General features: G+C 37.0%; 1 protein-coding gene across 12 annotated transcripts in view; it reads left to right on the forward strand.

The window, feature by feature from the left end:
* YAP1 (Yes associated protein 1) overlaps nt 1-19,154 on the forward strand; it is a 126,649-nt gene that overhangs the window by 88,303 nt on the left and 19,192 nt on the right. For 3 of the 12 annotated variants that reach the window (XM_010379037.2, XM_010379038.2, XM_010379045.2), the window contains 2 exons: nt 10,209-10,402; nt 13,818-13,865. In XM_010379037.2, coding sequence (XP_010377339.1) covers nt 10,209-10,402; nt 13,818-13,865 — 242 coding nt within the window. The remainder of the gene's footprint in view (nt 1-10,208; nt 10,403-13,817; nt 13,866-19,154) is intronic. The other 9 variants (XM_010379039.2, XM_010379040.2, XM_010379047.2 and 6 more) reach the window with 3 other exon arrangements.

Raw genomic sequence — 19,154 nt, forward strand, 5'->3', positions numbered from 1 at the left:
GAAGTGCAGAGTGTGGGATGGAGAGGTTACTTAGCCTGTGACAAAACCTAGAGTAGGATGTTAGAGCAGGTGAACTGTCCCCACATATTAATCATTAGGGAAATGCAAACCAAAACCACAATGAGATAACAGTTAACTCCCATTATGACGGCTAAAGTTTTTTTTTGAAAAGATAACAAATGTTGGCCAGAATGTGGAGAAATTGGAATCCTCATACATTGCTGTTGGGATTGAAAAATGATGTAACCACTTTGGAAAATAGACTGGCAGTTCCTCAAAACATTAACTATAACATTCCCATATGACTGAGCAATTCCTTTATTCCTCGGTATAGAGGCTGAAGAATTGGGAACATATGTCTACACAAAAACCTGTATCTGGGTTTACAGCAGTATTATTTTATAATAAATAGCCAGAAAGTGAAAATAACCCAAATGCCCATTAGTTGATGAATGGACTAACAAAATGTGGTATATTCATATAATGGAATATTATTTGGCACTTAAAGGGAATGCAGTGCTTGATACATACTAAAACATAGATAAACCTTGAAAACATTATAAATGAGACTAGCCAGGCCCAAAAGGCCATATATTGCTTAATTCCATTTTTGGAAATGTCCAGAATGGGAAAATTCATAGAGGCAGAAGTAGATTAGTGGTTGCCAGGGACTGCGGGGAAGGGCAGTAGGTAGTGAACTGCTAATGGATATAGGGTTTTTTGGTTTGTTTTTGTTTTTGTGACTTTTTTTGAAGTGATGAAAATGTTCTGAAATTAGTGGCAATGGGTGTACAATTCTGTGAATATGTAAGGACTATCAGACAGTACATGTAACAAGCGTGAATTATCTCAGTAAAGAGAAAAAATTTATTTCTAGGCATGATGTCATTTAGGTATATAGCTTAGTTGGGAAATATCTTTTGTATATTGATCATAAAAAGATGTATTCAGTCATTAGGTTAGGTCTCCCGTCTTTCCTTTTTTTGTAAAAGACAGCTTTTCAGTGTGAATTAAGTAAGCAATTTTTTACTGAAAAACTACATTTTATGTTTAAGTAGATTATGTTTTAAGTATTTATGTTGAAGTAGATTACGCCACTTTATAGCAACTCTCTGTAGATGATTCAGTTCCCTTAGGTCATGCAGTAAACACTAAGAGCCAGGAATAGGTGTTTTGTGTTTTGTTTTTATTGCTTTAAGACCCACAGATGGCCTATTAGTTTGTGTTTTTAGAAGAACCTTAATTTCTTTTAACAAGTCTACTGTTTTGTAGTTTTGAGTATACTCATAGGTATGATGAAAACCCAAATTTTGTTTCTAAATGTTTTGAACCAATTAATATAGCTGTGCTAATACGGAAATATGCAGTGTCTGAGATTTGAAAAAAATACTAGACAAAAGCTTTTGTTGTGGGAGATTTGATATAATGTTTTAATAGTTTAAGAATTGTTTCTTATTTTAAATGTATACCCAATAAGATTACTAGAATTAAATTTATTATTCCAAAGTTTATGACTAACAGATCTGTAGTACATTGTTATAATCCAAGTTTTGAGGTTACAAATCATGTAAATCTAAAAATTGTTTGAAGTTTGGAAATTCACATGTTTAGAATGAAACTTGGGGAAAAAACCTATGGTGATGACCCCTTTCATTTATTTTCGAGAAAGTAGTCCCTTATTTTTCAGTAATTGCTCAGTCATTGGTTTTCTACCATAAAGCTGTCAGGGTTGATTTGTTAAGCAAGACTTGAAACAGTTACTATTCGTAGTACAAGAAGCACGGACTCTAAATTTTAAAACATAGCATATTACAATTTTAAAAATTTTGACATTTTGTGAAGTTTTTGTTTTGTTTTTACCTTTTAGAATTTTTTTTTAAACTGGAAACATCAGGATTTCAATAGTTGATAGCCAGAGGAAGAAGTTGGTAATGCTATTCTTTTCTTTTCTTGCTGCCCTGCCCCCTTTCCCCAGGAAACAAAGCCGGTTTTGTTTCTTGCCTGCTTGTGAGGTCTCTGCTGCACCCCATGTGGGTGCACCGCTCTGTGCTTTGTTGAAAGGCTTAAGATACTCAGAAGGTAAAGAACAGGATGCTTCTGGAGAGGAATAAATCCCAGCTTCAGTAGATAAACAAGGTTGTTTGAATTGGTCATTTAAGTGAGTTCTTTATATGGAAACCTTGTAGTGCTGCTGGTATCCATAGGTAACAACATTTAGGTAAACACAGCCAAAAGTGCTGACAATAGTCATCAGAGTATTTCTCTTACATAATTTTGTGCAAGTTTCTGTTTAATTCTGTGGACTGGTTCTTCCTTCATCTTTTGATATCCTATTTTTCCTGTTCCGTGGTTTTGAATAGTCAGATAAGCTTAGATTTGAAAAAGGCCTTTCCAACCAATTCAGTTTGCCATCAGCATTGGCTATTGTCATTAATGATTACTGCTTATGGTATCTAATTCTGGGAAACTGGTGAGAAGCAAAGGATATTTACCACTTTATTTTTGTGCAAATTTATTACTATTCAGTTTTTTATTTTTTTACCAAGAATGTATGTTACTTCATAAATAATGTTATGTTACGTAATGAAAATACAGTGTGGAAAGCTCAAAAGCTTATCCAAATGTTTCTTAATGGATGAAATATTTAACAATGTTTAGCTCTAGAATCTGTTTTGAAATCAATAATGTTTTATAATTCCAACACTCCTCAGCTTACTGATGGGCTGTTTTATAGCAGGTTTTTGGGGTTTTGCTTTTTTATGGCTTGGAACCAAAAACATTTTTCCCCTATAGTTGTTTGCCTTGGGCCTCAATTTACGACATGTTCATTGTATGTGATGAATCTCAGTTCAGTTGCCCAATTCATATTTAACTCATGCTATCAAACCTGGCACAGCACATTTTTAAAATGTCTCTGTGTGGAAATATGTTGAGTGTTATATTGAAACACCAAGAAGATGTTTCACCAAAAGAGAAGGATCCCCTTATGCCCTTAGCTCAATCTCCACTACCCATCTTTTTTCTATTTAGACCTTGTAGGAAAGATAAACATGCATGTCTTTGTGAATCATAGGAATATTTGGAAACAGTAAATGGTATGATAAAATAGGAAGAGGGAGAAAGAGAATGTATGTATATGTCTGTGCGTGTTTGTGGAGGAGGAGGAGAGAGGTATAGGAATCATCAAAATATGGAATTAGTCTGTAGGAGTCAGAGTCTTGAAAGAAGTTCTGGAGAAGAGAGGAGAGACTAAGGTTTATGGAGCACCCACTATTCCAGGTGTGTGATAGAATAATCAGTCCTCATAATAACTCAAATGGAGATGTCAGTATCCTTGGTACAGATGAGAAAACCGAGGATTAAGTGAATTACTGAATTAGTATGCCCAACTCTAATCCAAGTTCATTTGACTCTAAAGACTATGTTTTTTAATATATACTATGATACCTGTCAGTTATGTAAATATGTTGGTAACAGAAAAGAGCAATTTTATTAAATGAAGTTGTTGATGCCTGGCAAATCTTAGGTCCCAAAAACTGTTGGCTTTTCCCCTATCCATTGCCCTATAAAATACTAAACTGTAACCTATAAGGATGAAATTTTTAGCCATTTACTTTCTTACAAAGCCATTTCCTAAGTCTTCATGAGTTAGTAAGTACGATTTTTTTTCCATATGCGATTAATAAGGCTTTGAACAAGCTGGAGCCATATGTCATGTTTTGACATCCTTTCTCTCTTCAGACAAAATATTAAAACAAGATAACCAAAAACACAACTAGAGTATGAATTAAAAAAAAAAAAATCTCTATAGGGCAGAAAATAAAACCACATAAAGCACTGAGGGTAGTGCTAGAGGGCTGCCAGGTTTAGGGGCCATTTGGCTCCTGAGAAGAACTGTTAATAAAAGTGTTAATAAGGAAGAGGACACACATAACAGGCTCAATGGGAAAAGTCAGGTGTGCAGCTGACCTGGCCCTGGCCTAGGACAAACATTTACAAGGATTGACAACATGTCAAGTCACAGAGTCACAAATTGTCTAGAATCAATATTGTATAGACTATTTTTTGTAAACCTCAATGCAATTAAATTTAAACTCATAATTAAAAAATTGTTTCAAAAAACATTTCTTGCCCTACCAACTATTAAACATATTACTAAGGTTGTACTGTTGTATATACTGTATGTACTAAATAATGTATATGTTTATATACATATATATAACTTACATGTTTATATAGTATAAACATAAAGGCAGTACTGTGGTACTAGTATAAGAATAGTTAGATTAATAAAATAAAAAATCTGGAAATAACAAAATGTCAAAATTTAGTCTATGATAAAGAAGATGAGGGGGAAGATACACTGTAACACAAGTGGTGTTGGGACTAATGGTTAGCCATATGGAAGAAGATAAAATTAGATCCGTTCACGCCATTCACCAGAATAAATTGCAGTGGATCAGATTGAGTTGCCAAGTAAATGAGAACTATAGTTTTTTAATTAAAATGGGTGAATTTCTCTTTAGTTTGAAAGTGAGAAAACATAATTCAAATTTTTAAAAAGATTGATAAATTTGACTAAATAAGCTTTTTTTTTTTTTTTTTTTTTTTTTTTTTTTTGGGGACAGAGTCTTGCACTTCTCGCCCTGGCTGGAGTGCAGTGTGGCGCAATCTCAGCGCACTGCAACCTCCGCCTCCCTGATTCAAGTGATTATCCAGCCTCAGCCTCCAGAGTAGCTGGGATTATAGGTGCCTGCCACCATGCCCAGCTAATTTTTATGTTTTTAGTAGAGATGGGGTTTCACCATTTTTGCCAGGCTGATCTCGAACTTCTGACCTCTGGTAATCCGTCTGCCTCAGCCTCCCAGAGGGCTGGGATTACAGGCGTGAGCCACCACGCCGGGCTAAGACCAAGTTCTTACGAAAAACAAGAAAAAAGATGATAAACTGAGGAAAACTATTTGTTACTTACATCGCAGACATAGATTCCTTATCCTTGGTGTATAGATTGTATAATAAGACATAGCAAAAATAAAAATCATGCTGAGATACTACTCATCTTTCAGATTGGCAGAAACCCAAAATTGGCAAGGCTTTGGGGGCAAACAAAGCACTCTCTTACATTACTAGTGAGGATACATCAAAGTACAACTCCTGGGGTGGGGCAGTGGTGCAAATTTGGCGATATCTAGCAAAATTATTTATGCTTTTAACATTCACCAAAGCAATCTCCCATATAGAAATCTACCCAAAGATATAGTAGCAGAAATACAGAATTATGTGTGAGTATATTCTGTACAGTACTCTTTACTAATAATGGAAACCTGATAGGAAATTGGTTGAATAGAATATTAACCAGCTGTGTCACTAGGAAAATGAGGGAAAATCTCTATATACTGCTTTAGAGTTATCTCAGGTTGTATTGTTAGAAAGACAAAAGCAAAGTGGAAGGAAGTATCCACAGTATGCTACCATATATCAAAGAAGAAGGGATGTGTTTGTGTTTGCTTACATTTTTAAGAGTAGAGTAAAGGAAACACTGATACAGTTTACCTGTTACCTATTGGAGGTAGGAGGAAGTAGGTGGGAAATAAAGCCCATCTCTGAAATTCAAAAGCAGAATGTCACAAGTACACCTGTATTTCAGGTAGTTGGCTAATTATAGAAGAACAATTTCAGGTGACTTTAAAGCACAGTGATTTTACTTTATGTATTTAATGGAATATCTTAAGGAGATAAAATTGCAAAGAAATCTGAAACTTGAATCATTTAATGATCATAGTATGTTGTTTTTAGATGATTGCATATGTATAGAGGACAATACATATTAATATTGTTAGAACCCAATTTTTCAGCATGAGAAAAAATAGTTGTTATGAAATCAAAGTGAAAACCATGCATCCTAAATCTGAATTGGAAATATGCATTTTCTGAAGGAGAGTACCACCTAGAAATAGTTACAAAAAAGCGACAACATAATAATTGGTACTCCCTATACCCAGATTAATGTCTCTTAAATACCATTTCCCACTCAAAGAAATCAGGGCTTCTTCAAAAAAGGCTGACTAAAATTTGGGGCAGGGAATATACTGGATGACCTTGGAACATCTTTTTATGCCTAAAAGCAAACAAGGAAGTAGACCAAGCCCACTGTAGCCATAGCACAAAGATCCAGCTTGAAGGGCTTACCTTGGTCAAATATGGCACACTTTGAGCATTGATCAGAATAACTGTGCTGGATTAAAACCCATCATAAACATATTTTAAAATCTGTGATTTCATAATGATTGTATTCCTTTTGCTCTAGGTAGCAGAGTATCAGAATTTTTTTTTTTTTTTTTTTTTTTTTTTTTTTGAGACAGAGTCTCGCTTTTTCGCCCATGCTGGAGTGCAGTGGTGTGATCTTGGCTCACTGCAACCTCTGCCTCCCAGGTTCACACCATTCTCCTGCCTCAGCAACCTGAGTAGCTGGTACTACGGTCACCCGCCACCATGCCAGGCTAATTTTTCTTTCTCTTTCTTTCTTTTTTTTTTTTAAGTAGAAACGGGGTTTCACCGTATTAGCCAAGGTGGTCATGATCTCCTGACCTCGTGATCGGCCCGTCTCGGCTTCCCAAAATGCTGGGATTACAGGCATGAGCCACCGTGCCCGGCCGATGTTTTTTTTTTTAAACCCTTATTGGCTACCTTTGGGAGGACTCTGGGACCAACTCGTCATCCTGAAAATACACACAAAAAGGGAATGAATCAAACATTTATTCTGTACCTTACCTGTACAAATTATGTTTCAGGGTAACAAGATGCTTAATATGGAAGGTTTTTTTTTTAAACCCTTATTGGCTACCTTTGGGAGGACTCTGGGACCAACTCATCATCCTGAAAATATACACAAAAAGGGAATGAATCAAACATTTATTCTGTACCTTACCTGTACAAATTATGTTTCAGGGTAACGAAATGCTTAATATGGAAAAATTCTTATTTATGGAACTTCAAATAATACATGGGAAGGAATGATACCATCATTTTGTAACCTCTAATGAAATAATAGGTTTAGGTTTTAAAAAATCAGTGGTTGCTAAAAACCATTGGGTGAAAATAACCTAAAGTGGATATAATAGGTTTGCCACATCTGCACCACTGATCCATCCTTATCATGAAGACAGTCATCTTGTGCCTTCTGTCCTCATGTAGTGCCACCAGTGAGGTATTGCCAAAAATTGTGATCAGGCCTCTATATTCGAACTTGTTTACATAAATCAAGAAATGGAAAAGCATGCTACATAGTAATATGGGGATGCAATCAGCAAAGTCCAGGCTGTAGAAAAGTCTATGAGGCAAATGACAGTTTCTTTGACAAATAAATGACAAGGAAAAAACAAAGGGGGAACCTGTGTATTAAAACAGTGGTCCTCAGAGTGCTGGCATGAATCAAAAGTCACTGGGAGGGCTTGTCAAAACACAGATTGCTGGCTTCATCCCATAGTTTCTCATTCATTAGCCCTGGGTCAGGGCCCGTGAATTTGCATTTCTAAAACGTTGCTAGGTACTCTTCCTCCTGATGATACAGAAACCGCAGAACCATGTTATTAAAGTCTTGGATTATGAGTCAAATACAGTGTATGGACCTTGTTTGGATTGTTTTGAACAAGCCAATTGTAAAAATAATAATAATTCCCTTGATAATAGGGAAGTGTAGGCATGGGATGGACTTTTGATACTATTAAGGAATTGGTAAATTTTGATAGTGTAATCATGGTATTGTAATTATATTTTTCTTTTTTTAAAGAAGACCCCATCTTTTTAGAAATACATGTTGAAATTATGGGTGAAATGCTATATTGTTCACTTGAACATAATTGGCTGCTGAAAAGTAGTTGAGGATAGAGGTAAAAAAAGATTGGGGCCAGGTTTTGACAATTGGGAAGAACGCAAGTGATGAGTACACAAGGATTCATTATCTGTATTAATTTTTCTACTTTTCTATGTTTATGGAAATTACCTTCAAAATGTAAAATATATGTTTGGAAACATAAAAATATATTCCTAAATAGCTCATGACTTAAATGTAAGTCACCATAGAAATTACACATTTTTGGAATAGAACAGTCATGAATTACACTATTTCAAAACATGTGGGATGCAGGTAAAGCAGGACTTAAGGGTAAATTTATTGATTTAAGTCTTCCAAAAAAAGATTGAAATGAATTAAGTTCAACTCAAAAGTTAGAAAATGAAATACAGAAAAGCTGGAGGGAAAAAAATAAGAGCAGAAAAAATGGAAATAAGTTAATAATGCAGTCATCTTATATTAACAGGTAGCTGAGAAGATTGGATTGAATCAAGGCATTATTCTGAGAGACTGGTCTGTAATTTTCCTCTCTGTAATATCCTTGGTTCTGTCTCGGTGCTATCCTAGCCTGATAGAAGAATTGGGCAGTCCTGAGCCAGGTATGGTGCTTGCCTGCAGTCTCAGCTACTTGAGAGACAGACAGTAGGATTGTTTGAAGCCAGGTGTTTGAGACCAGTCTGGGCAACATAGTAAGACAGAAAAGGAAAAAAAAAAAAAAGTGTGGTAATCTAAAGAGAAATTAATAGTAGGACTTCTCTATTGTCTTAAATAGTATCTGCCTCAGTGAGTAACTACTCAATTTATGTAGAAATGGCTCAGTATTTTTTCAGCACACACTTGGTGCCAGATGCTGTGCCAGGTATTGAGGACACATAGATGACTAGGATATGGCCCATACTCTGGCACTCAGTCTGAGGGAGCATATAAATTTGTAAACAAAAATTAGAATCAGGCAGGAAACATCAGTAGACAATATGGAAACATTCCCAGGCAATTCCTTGAGAGAAGAAAATTTTTAATGTATAGGATGGATTCAGCCTTGTGAGGTTTTTGCTCAAGTAGTTTCCAAGAAGAAATGGCGTTTACCAAGCAGCCAGTCTGTTATAATGGGACACATTAAAAATCACGAGGAGTTTGCTGTGTGACTGGGAGACCATTAAGTTATAAGAGCTGTCAGTGTATGTTATTTAGGATTTTTGTAGCAAGGTTTATATGAGAGATTGGCCTGTAATTTTCCTTTCTTTTAATATCCTTGTATGGTATCAAGGTTATGCTGGCCTTACAAGTGTTGGAAAATATTCCATCCTTGTTATGCTCTGGAAGAGATTGTGTAAGATTGGTGTTATTTCTTCCTTGAATGACTACAAAGCCATTGGGACCTGGGGTTTTCTTTAGTCATTGTGTACTAAACATTTAGTAGAAACAGTGACCCAAAATTTCAACTTAAGTTAAATATGTATCTGAAAAGGTTTATTATTTTTACTAACATTTTCACATAAAACTTCCCTCTGCCCACTGAGGTTAATCCACAGTTTGATCAGTGTTGTATCAGTGACAGAAATTCACTAGTATGAAAACCCAGTCCGTTTCTGACCACCAAATAGTGTATTACAGCTTCAAAAATTTTTTTTTTTGCTATCTAGACTTTATGCTGTGGGTACCATGGTGTCCAATGAGACAAATCTGTGTCATCCAAATACTTGTGACCTCAACTGGATACGAGCAAGCATCATATCATTTTAATCTACTTGCTTTATTGGGATGTGTATGTGGATATATTAAGGGCTCATTATTTTCATGGGCTTTGCTGCTTGGAATGTTTTGTCTTAGTTTTTGTGGATGAATTTTTAATTACATTTTTATATTTCATAAGAAGTAATGAATTTACATCATTCACACTTCAGAAGTTATAAAAAAGGTTCTCCAACTTTGTCCTTTAGTCACCTACTTTCCCATCTCTGGAACCAAAAGATGTTAGTTGCTTCTTAGCTCTTCATCAATTTTTATATCCTCTGAATATGCAATATATATTCACTCCCACTCTCTCCCCCCCTTTTTTTTTAACACTTTACCTTGCTTTTAATTTAGTAAGTCCTTAGAAACTATTCCTTATCATCATTGCATGTTAAAACTACCTCTTGTTTCTTTTCTCTTATGAGTTTCTTGTATCTTATGACAACAGTAATAATAAATTAATGTAGTCATTGTAATATTGATGGATTTTTAGGTTATTTCCAGTCTTCCTGCCCAAAAAAGCTACATTGAATATCCCAAATTGCTTTCGAATAATTAAATTATCATTTTCTCTTCCTTCGCTAGTTTTTTAGGACAGATTTTTTTTTTCTTTTCATTTCAGCCATGAACCAGAGAATCAGTCAGAGTGCTCCAGTGAAACAGCCACCACCCCTGGCTCCCCAGAGCCCACAGGGAGGCGTCATGGGTGGCAGCAACTCCAACCAGCAGCAACAGATGCGACTGCAGCAACTACAGATGGAGAAGGAGAGACTGCGGCTGAAACAACAAGAACTGCTTCGGCAGGTGAGGCCACAGGTTAGAAACCAGCCTTCCACTTTTTGGGGTTTGTTCTCTTAAAGTTGGGCAGATTGCATTTTAACATTTATTAGTTACAGAAGATTGTTGTCTTTGTAAAACTGAGCAACACAGAAGCATTCTTTCCAGCCCTGTCCTTGTCTTAGTTTCGTGACTGTGAATGGCCTTTGATCAAGTTACAAGGGATGTGACTTGGAAACCTGTATCATGAAGAGCTGTTTTGGTCATGGTCATTGCAATTGAGCAAAAAGTGAAGGAAGCAAGGATGCTTTCTCTAACCTACATGGAATTGTGGATTGCTGTTTTTCTGAGGATTTCACTAAAGGGGAAATTCTAGAACATCACTTGGGAGAAAATATCCTTTATTAATAACTTACGTGGTGGGATACACCAATATGACATTTCTCGAATGACAAATATACTTCAGTATTACCGAATCTAAGAATTTTCATTTAAAACAAAATAAACATTACCTTTGGCCAGGTGCGGTAGCTCACGCCTGTAATCCTCGCACTTTAGGAGGCCAGAGTGGGCAGATTACTGGAGGCCAGGAGTTCAAGACCAGCCTGGACAACTTAGCGAAACCCCGTCTCTACTAAAAATACAAAAATTAGCCAAGCGTGGTGGCGCACACCTGTAATCCCAGCTACTTGGGAGGCTGAGGCACAAGAATCACTTGAGCCTCAGAGGCAGAGGTTCAGTGAGCCAAGATTGTGCCACTGCGCTCGAGCCTGGGTGACAGAGCGAGACTCTGTCTCAAAAAACAAAAAGTTATCTTCAAGTTTAGAAGATGCCAGTGTGCTTTAAAATGACCTGCTTATGGATGTTTTTTTATGTTGGGAAAAGTAGGACATAGCAGTAGAGAGCTTGAAGCCCTTTAATCACCATTTCCATCAGCTTTCTTCTAGAAGGTACTGTTGGTCTTTATGTTCCTAATATATATAATTAATGTCAACATTAATTTTGACTTATTTCAGAGTGGTTAAATCTAAGTTCAGATATTGGGGATAAGGTCTTTTGTTAAACAGTGTAGATATTTTTTAAATTTCTATATAAAATTTTTTTGAATAGATAATAGAAACATGGTATAATAGTGATAAATGTACAAAAGGTGAAAGTACACTCAAAATAAGAGCTTTTCCCTGTTTTTCTGGTTCTCTCCTATGGGGCCTAAGTAACTATGAGTTTCTTAGGTTTTTTGTTTTTTGTTCATTTTTCCAGAGATATTCTGTTTACATACATAAAATACATGTATCTATGCTGTTTTTTCCCCCACCTAAATCACAGCATGCTAAGTATAGACATTTAAAAATCATCATACTCAGCCAGGCATGGTGTCTCATGGCCCATGCCTCTAATCCCAACACTTTGGGAGACTGAGGCAGGAGGCTTGCTTGAGCCCAGGAGTTTGAAACCAGCCTGGGCAACATGGTGTGAGACCCTGTCTCTTAAAAAAAAAAAAAAAACCCTCTACATTTCTGTTACCAGGAAGTAAGCACTTAAAGGTCTGGTTTTTTTTTTAAGGGCTATATTTTAAAAGTATCTCTTGAGTGTCAGTGAAAATATATGAACTCAGTACTACCTGAACTCTGATTTGGGGTTTGAGGAACTGGTATTTAAGGAGTTAAATTAAGCCATGGCTTCTGAGACAGGCTCACCTTTAAACTGTGCTTTGTCGGTAATCTGTCCATACAACTCTAGTGTGATTGACATCAAAGGTAAACCCTGATAGAAGGAGTAAGATAGTACGTGCCAACATATGATGTCAGGAACTTTTTGGGGCTCAGAAAATATGCTACAAAATATGGTTCTTTGACAGACTAAACTAAGGAAGCAGCCTCAAGTTCTCTCCCAAAGCACAGGATGAGGTTGTTCTTTGAAGTTCCTTTATCTACCTAGAAACCAGACCCCCCAAAAAGGAATACAATTGCTGTTGATCCCCTCCCCAAAATTTCATTAACCAGAGAAGACTGAAACTTGTATGACAAAGGAAAAGACTAAAAATTAAATATCACACCTAGAAAGCTCAGAGGAACTTTGCCCAGACTATTGTCTGTTCTCAGATCCCATTCAGTTTCCAAAGATAATTATTTACTAACCATTGTCTGAGCACTAGGCCCATTCATTCTGTCTAAAAATCATTTACTGCCCTTCAAAATGGCCTCATTTCCCTCATGTTCCCTTCCCCTGTGAAGAAGGGTATTATGTAGTATCTGGAACTTACTCGGTTATTGGGTAATCATTCTCTTGCAATTTCCCCCATGCTTGGGTACCTTAAATAAATTTGTATGCCCTTTTCTCCAATTAATTTGTCTATTCATTTTCAGCGAACCTTTAGAGGGCAGAGGGGAAGTTTTCCTTTTGGCCCCTATAAAGTGATCCTGAAAGAAATGTTTATCTGACATAAAAAAGATGGAGAAAAGAAGCATTATTGTACCTCTGACTTTCTAACAAATTACCATAAAGAAGATTTTTCACCTGCTATTGTTAGAACACGGTAGAACCATCAAAAATATAATTATGTGGCTAATAGAAAAAAATAAAGCAATTTAAAAATGTTTTATGTAACCTATTTTCATTGTTTTTCATTTTGTTGTTACCGAGTAGTAGTTGTTCTGAGTAAATACAGGTCTCAATTTCACTATGAATAAAAACTGTCAAAATCAAAAAACTAAAAAAAAGTTATTTAATTACTAATGTTAAAATCACACTGTTTTTAAGATGATTTGTAAAGTCTAGAAATGGGGCCATTCGCCATTTTGTTTTATGCCGTAGATCATCCTGGGGTTTTTTGGTGGGCAAACGCTGCTATTTGTAAAACTCTACTTTCAAAGAATTTCCCTAAATCTTAATTCTCAGTCTTACTCTGGGTGATGGGTCCTGGATAGAATAGCTTCACTTCCTTTAAAGGTAACTTCTTTGTTTCATCTTTACTACCTACTGTGTCGTCTTTTCTTATGTTAAAGTTGACAGACCTGCTCTATTCTCATACTAATAGACTATTTTTTGGATTTTTTTTAAGTAATCACAATGAATTCAGTGTATCTTAAGTCTTTTGGCTTCCTGTGAACTTCTTCCATTGATAGTTTATCTTACCACTGAAACATCAAATATATTGTATCTGCTTTATCTAATACTCAGAAGCAAAGAACCTACGTGACCAATATCAAATTTTTTTTAGTTCTGACACCTAAAGTCTTGCTGTCCTATCCTCAATGCTGTTAAAAACTTCTGAGGTTCCAGTTTTGTTATGTGGTGACTCCATTGGCTCCTGTCTTCCTTAGTCTGCTTCTTCTTGGGTAGCTTGGGAATTCTGTGCTATGGTGATACGTCTGGATACAATTTGTAAGTCAGCCTACACAGCCAGACCATGTGGCTTAAAGTAATTTTTATCCATCTTATTTTTTACTCTTAGGCAATGCGGAATATCAATCCCAGCACAGCAAATTCTCCAAAATGTCAGGTAGGCTCTTATCTGATGTTTTAGCACTGGAAAAAAAAAAAAAGATATTAAATTAGGAAAGATAAACTTACATTCCAGGGTCCTATCCTTATTGGACATTAGCCCAGAGTATAACTTTGAGCCATCTTTGATACTGAGGTTAACATCGCCCTTCCAAGAAAGTCTACACAGTCTGCTCCCTCCCTGCTCCTCCTAGGGAGTTTCTGTTTATTTTGATTCCATGGAGGTCTTTTTTATTCTATATTTAAATGTATTGTGTCTCAGTTGTACATCCTATCAGCTTCTAGGTATGCCTAATTTTTATTTGAATAGCTTAAATAGTATGTGTAATGATTTAAAGGAATTAATAAATTGAACAGTAACAAAAGCAGTACTTACTTGGGTAGGCTAGTATAGGAAATTTTAGTCATGATACTATGTGGAAGAGAAAAATTCTTTCTAGTGAACATTCTAAAGGAAAAACATCAAAATTATCAGGAGAGGATCTGCCTGGATAGTATTTCAGGTTTTCTTGTTGGCTTTTATCAGCATTCTCTGATGAACCCCAGGGAGCCCTGGTTGTGAAGGCATCTTATTTAGAAGGAAAGATTGTGGCCATTTTTTCTTCTAACACAGGCACTTGTCTGACTTGTGGGAAGAATCTCATTCTTAAAACCAAAAAGATTTTAGGTGTTTGGGATCTGCAAGATTCGAAGAAATTTGGAGCCAGAGGATCATTCCACTTCTCTTGGGGCAAAAGCAACCATAAAATGCCTCACATTCTATGTAGCTTATTCTGCACTAGGCTAAATAAGTACATTGTTTTAGAATCTGCTGTAGAAGTGGGAGTTGGCAAAATTCTGCTCATTTTGGATACTGTTAAGTTGTCCATTGGAGCACCATGATGATAAAAGTCAGATACAGTCTTCATAGAGACCAGTTAATTTTGTGAGAGGGAAAATCTCTATTCTTCTTTATCTGTCTCATAAATGCCCCCATTCATCAAAAGACCAAGCAAGGAATAACTCATAATAACCCATCTTCACCAAAGTCAAGCATAGACATTCTTATGATGAGGGGGCACTAATATCCCCATTTGACTGTGAAGTGTAGCATAGCATTGGGTCTTTATAACATGAAGCCATTTTTTCTTTGCCGTTTCTCTGAAGTGTTTTTTTTGTTTTGTTTTGTTTGTTTGTTTGTTTTGTTTTGTCTTTTTTCATTTTTGAGACAGTCTCGCTCTGTCGCCCGGGCTGGAGTGCAGTGGCGTGATCTCAGCTCACTGCAATCTCCACCTTCTGGGTTCATGCCATTCTCCTGCCTCAGGCTCCCGAGTAGCTGGGACTACAGGCGCCCGCCACCACACCCAGCTAATTTTTTTTGTATTTTTTAGTAGAGACGGGGTTTCACCGGGTTAGCCAGGATGGTCTCGATCTCCTGACCTCATGATCCGCCTGCCTCAGCCTCCCAAAGTGCTGGGATTACAGGCGTGAGCCACCACACCCGGCCTAAAGTGTTTCTGAAAGAAGACTTTTATTCATGATAAATGAAATAGAAACTAATATAGGAGCAGAAATTAACTCAAAGGAGATTTGGATTCAGGTAAAAAGTCCTCCATGCCATAAAAATGATGAACTTGTTTCCTTTTTTCCCAGGGTCTTACACCCTAAATCTGGTAAATAGTCAAATTCTTCTTGATCTTTGTTTCATACTTGAATAGAAAAGTAAATCCTTACTGTTATTAAAATTATCAGGAATTCTTAGACTTTTTTAAAATAGTAAAGCTTCAGAAAAGATGAGGCTTATTAGTAGTAAAGTTTCTAAGATGTGAAGATTAGAGGTAATTACTTAGATTTACCGACCACAGCAAAAAACTTGAAAGAGGTTTTTTAAAATCTTTGCATATGCTGGAGATTAAAATATTGGTTTGTTATATATGCTTTAGTTGTCAATGTATAATATTTACCTGACATAATTGTGGAAAATTAACAGTTAAATGTATGAAAATCAAGTATAGGGTTATATTTGAAATAGCTCAGATCAAGAAATCTGGAGGTATTTGTATCAAGAAAGCATGTGTATATTTTTCTCATCCTATTATTTTCTAAATAACCATAAGGTGGTTGTCAGGAAATAGATCACAAAGAAGAGTCATATCTTTTTCTTTTTTCTTCTTTTTTTTGAGACAGAGCCTTGCTCTGTTGCCCAGGCTTGAGTGCAGTGGCGTAATCTTGGCTCACTGCAACCTCCGCCTCCCGGGTTCAAGCGATTCTCCTGCCTCACCCTCCTGAGTAGCTGTGATTACAGTCACCTGCCACCACGCCCAGCTAATATTTTGTATTTTTAGTAGAGACGGGGTTTCACCATGTTATCCAGGGTGGCATCTCCTGACCTCGTGATCTGCCTGCTTCGGCCTCCCAAAGTGCTGGGATTATAGGCGTGACCCACCATGTCTGGCTAGAAGAGTCATATCTTAAGTGAAGATGGCTTTAAATAGTGTTTCTCAGAATAATCAAGAAAGCTAGAAAGGGTTTTCCAGTCCCAAAGAACAGAGGGTATAAAGACATCATTCAATATCTGAACACCAGACACTGTTGTTCAAAGTTACCAGTTTTTTAGGTTATACTTTTCTAATAGATATTAATGCAACTGAGTTAGCAAGGAATAGTGAGAGCAGTGTCCTTGTCTAATGACACATCATATACCTCATATGCTGTGGGATGTGAAAAGCCACCAAACTTCAAAATGCTTATGAATTACTTCGAAAGCTGTCTTTAAGTACTTCCAGCAGGATTAACAAATCACGTGGCTGTTGTAGGGTGCTAACGTCAGTATGGGTGAGGTTAATGAAAAATTCCAAGATCCATGGCCCAAGTGATACTGAAATGTAAAATTTTGAAAAAACTTTAAAGGCATTTATGTATCTTCTTAGTTAAATACGGAAATTATCACCTTAATTTATTACACTATGTTGGCAGAATTTGGGAAAAATTCATCCTTACAGAACTTAACTTTTTATTTTTATTTTGAGATGGAGTTTTGCCCTTGTTGCCCAGGTTGGAGTGCAATGGCGTGGGTGATCTTTGCTCACCGCAACCTCTGCCTCCCAGGTTCAAGTGATTCTCCTGCCTCCGCCTCCCAAGTAGCTGGGATTACAGGCATTCACCACCATGCCCAGCTAATTTTGTATTTTTGATAGAGATGGGGTTGCTCCATGTTGGTTCAGGCTGGTCTTGAACTCCCAACCTCAGGTGATCTGCCCGCCTCAGCCTCCCAAAGTGCTGGGATTACAGGCGTGAGCTACCGCGCCCGACCAAAGAGCTTAACATTTTAATTTTATTTTGATTACTTACAATTTTTATGTTTCAAAAGCAATTTCCGTTCTCAGAAGAAACTTTTTGAAACTGTAAACATCTTTGCTTTGTGAGATTGAGCAGTTAATGCTATTTTCTAGTCATATCTCTGTCACACATCAGTGCGCACTTGTAAATTGGAGAGACCTTTAGAGCGAGTGGGTTTAGGAATGCACTCTAGCTTCTGTTTCAAGGTCTTTGAGAGAAGCACTTTGAGTAAAGATAGTCCCCCTTGAGTGCAAACACTTCTACCTTCTCTTGTGCTTAAGAATATGGTTCTTGGACTGGGGGCAGTGGCTCACGCCTGTAATCCCAGCACTTTGGGAGGCCGAAGCGGATGGATCACGTGAAGTCAGGAGTTTGAGACCAGCCTGGTCAACATGGTGAAACCCTGTTTCTACTAAAAATACAAAAATTAGCTGGGTGTTGTGACAGGCGCCTGTAATCCCAGATGCTCAGGAGACTGAGGCAGGAGAATCGCCTGAACCCGGGAGGCAGAGGTTGCAGTGAGTCCAGATCGTGGCATTGCATTCTGGCCTGGGCGAAAAGAGCAAAACTCCATCTTTAAAAAAAAAAAAAAAAAGAGAGAGAGAGAATTTGGTTCTTAGTATCTGGGGTTCCCTAGTACCTATGAGATCAAGTTTAAACTCTGCAACTGGCTCATGATCTGTGGTCAGTAGCCTTCTCACTCACTGATTTCAGTTAAGCCAGTAACTCTTCCATTAGCTAGGTGCACTCTGCTACCTTGTTGCTGTTATTCTGCTCACAAGCTTTTCCCCGTAGTAAGAACCTTGCTTATACCCTTTGTTACCAGTAAAGATTCTTCATTTCTCTTTTTTTTTACCTTTTTTTTTCTTTTTTATTATACTTTAAGTTCTAGGGTACATGTGCACAACATGCAGGTTTGTTACATATGTATACATGTGCCATGTTGGTGTGCTGCACCCATCAACTCGTCGTTTACATTAGGTATATCTCCTAATGCTATCCCCCCCCCCTTCATTTCTCTTTTAAGGCTTTGGGTGAGATTAATTCCCAAGTGCCCTTATGAGAATTCTTGAGGCAGGGCACAGTGGCTCACACCTGTAATCCCAGCACTTTGAGAGGCTGAGGCAGGCAAATCACCTGAGATCAGAAGTTCGAGACCAGCCTGGCCAATATGGTGAAACTCTGTCTCCACTAAAAATAGAATAATTAGCTGGGCTTGGTGGCATGCACCTATAGTCCCAGCTACTCAGGAGGCTGTGGTGGGAGGATGGCCTGAGTCTGGGAAGTTCAGTGAGCTGAGATCGTGCCACTACACTCCATCCAGCCTGGGTGACAGAGTGAGAGTGCCTCAAAAAAAGAAAATTAGAGAATTCTTGAAACTACTCAGAAATAAGAACAATACTGCTGTGTAAAGACATCTTAACTCAGTAGCCAGTGTAATTCCAATTTAGGTGGTCAAAAGTGTGATATGGGATTACTTTTGTATTTGGGCAAGTAATTGCTTCAGTCTGTATAGAAATTACAGTATAAATATTTTGCAACTATTGAATAATATGTAATTGCCTTTCCTTATGGGTGGTAATGAATAGACACCAGGGTCAGTCACTGGTTTAATGAATGATAAAGCCCACAGTATTGCTGTTGAGGATACTGTACTACACCATTACCTCTCAGTAGTGAAGAGGTTCAGATGTTTACAGTTGTAGTTAATGAGAACAGAATAATATCATTGTTCTGACCTTTATGAAAACAATTGCCAACAACCATTGTTTTTCCTGAATTTAGTAAAAGTAAAATATTTGGCGTTTTTCCCTTCAAACTGTCTTTCATGTTAGCTTTTCAAAATCCTGTTAACACTTTTTCTAACATTATCCTTCTCTTTGAAAGATACTATCTTTCTCTTCTAATATTAAATAAATCATGGATTTTTTGAATGTTTTCCAATGGATATATTATATAGATAGATAGA

Source organism: Rhinopithecus roxellana, chromosome 15 (assembly GCF_007565055.1).
Source record: "Rhinopithecus roxellana isolate Shanxi Qingling chromosome 15, ASM756505v1, whole genome shotgun sequence".
NCBI classification, from domain to species: Eukaryota; Metazoa; Chordata; class Mammalia; order Primates; family Cercopithecidae; genus Rhinopithecus; species Rhinopithecus roxellana.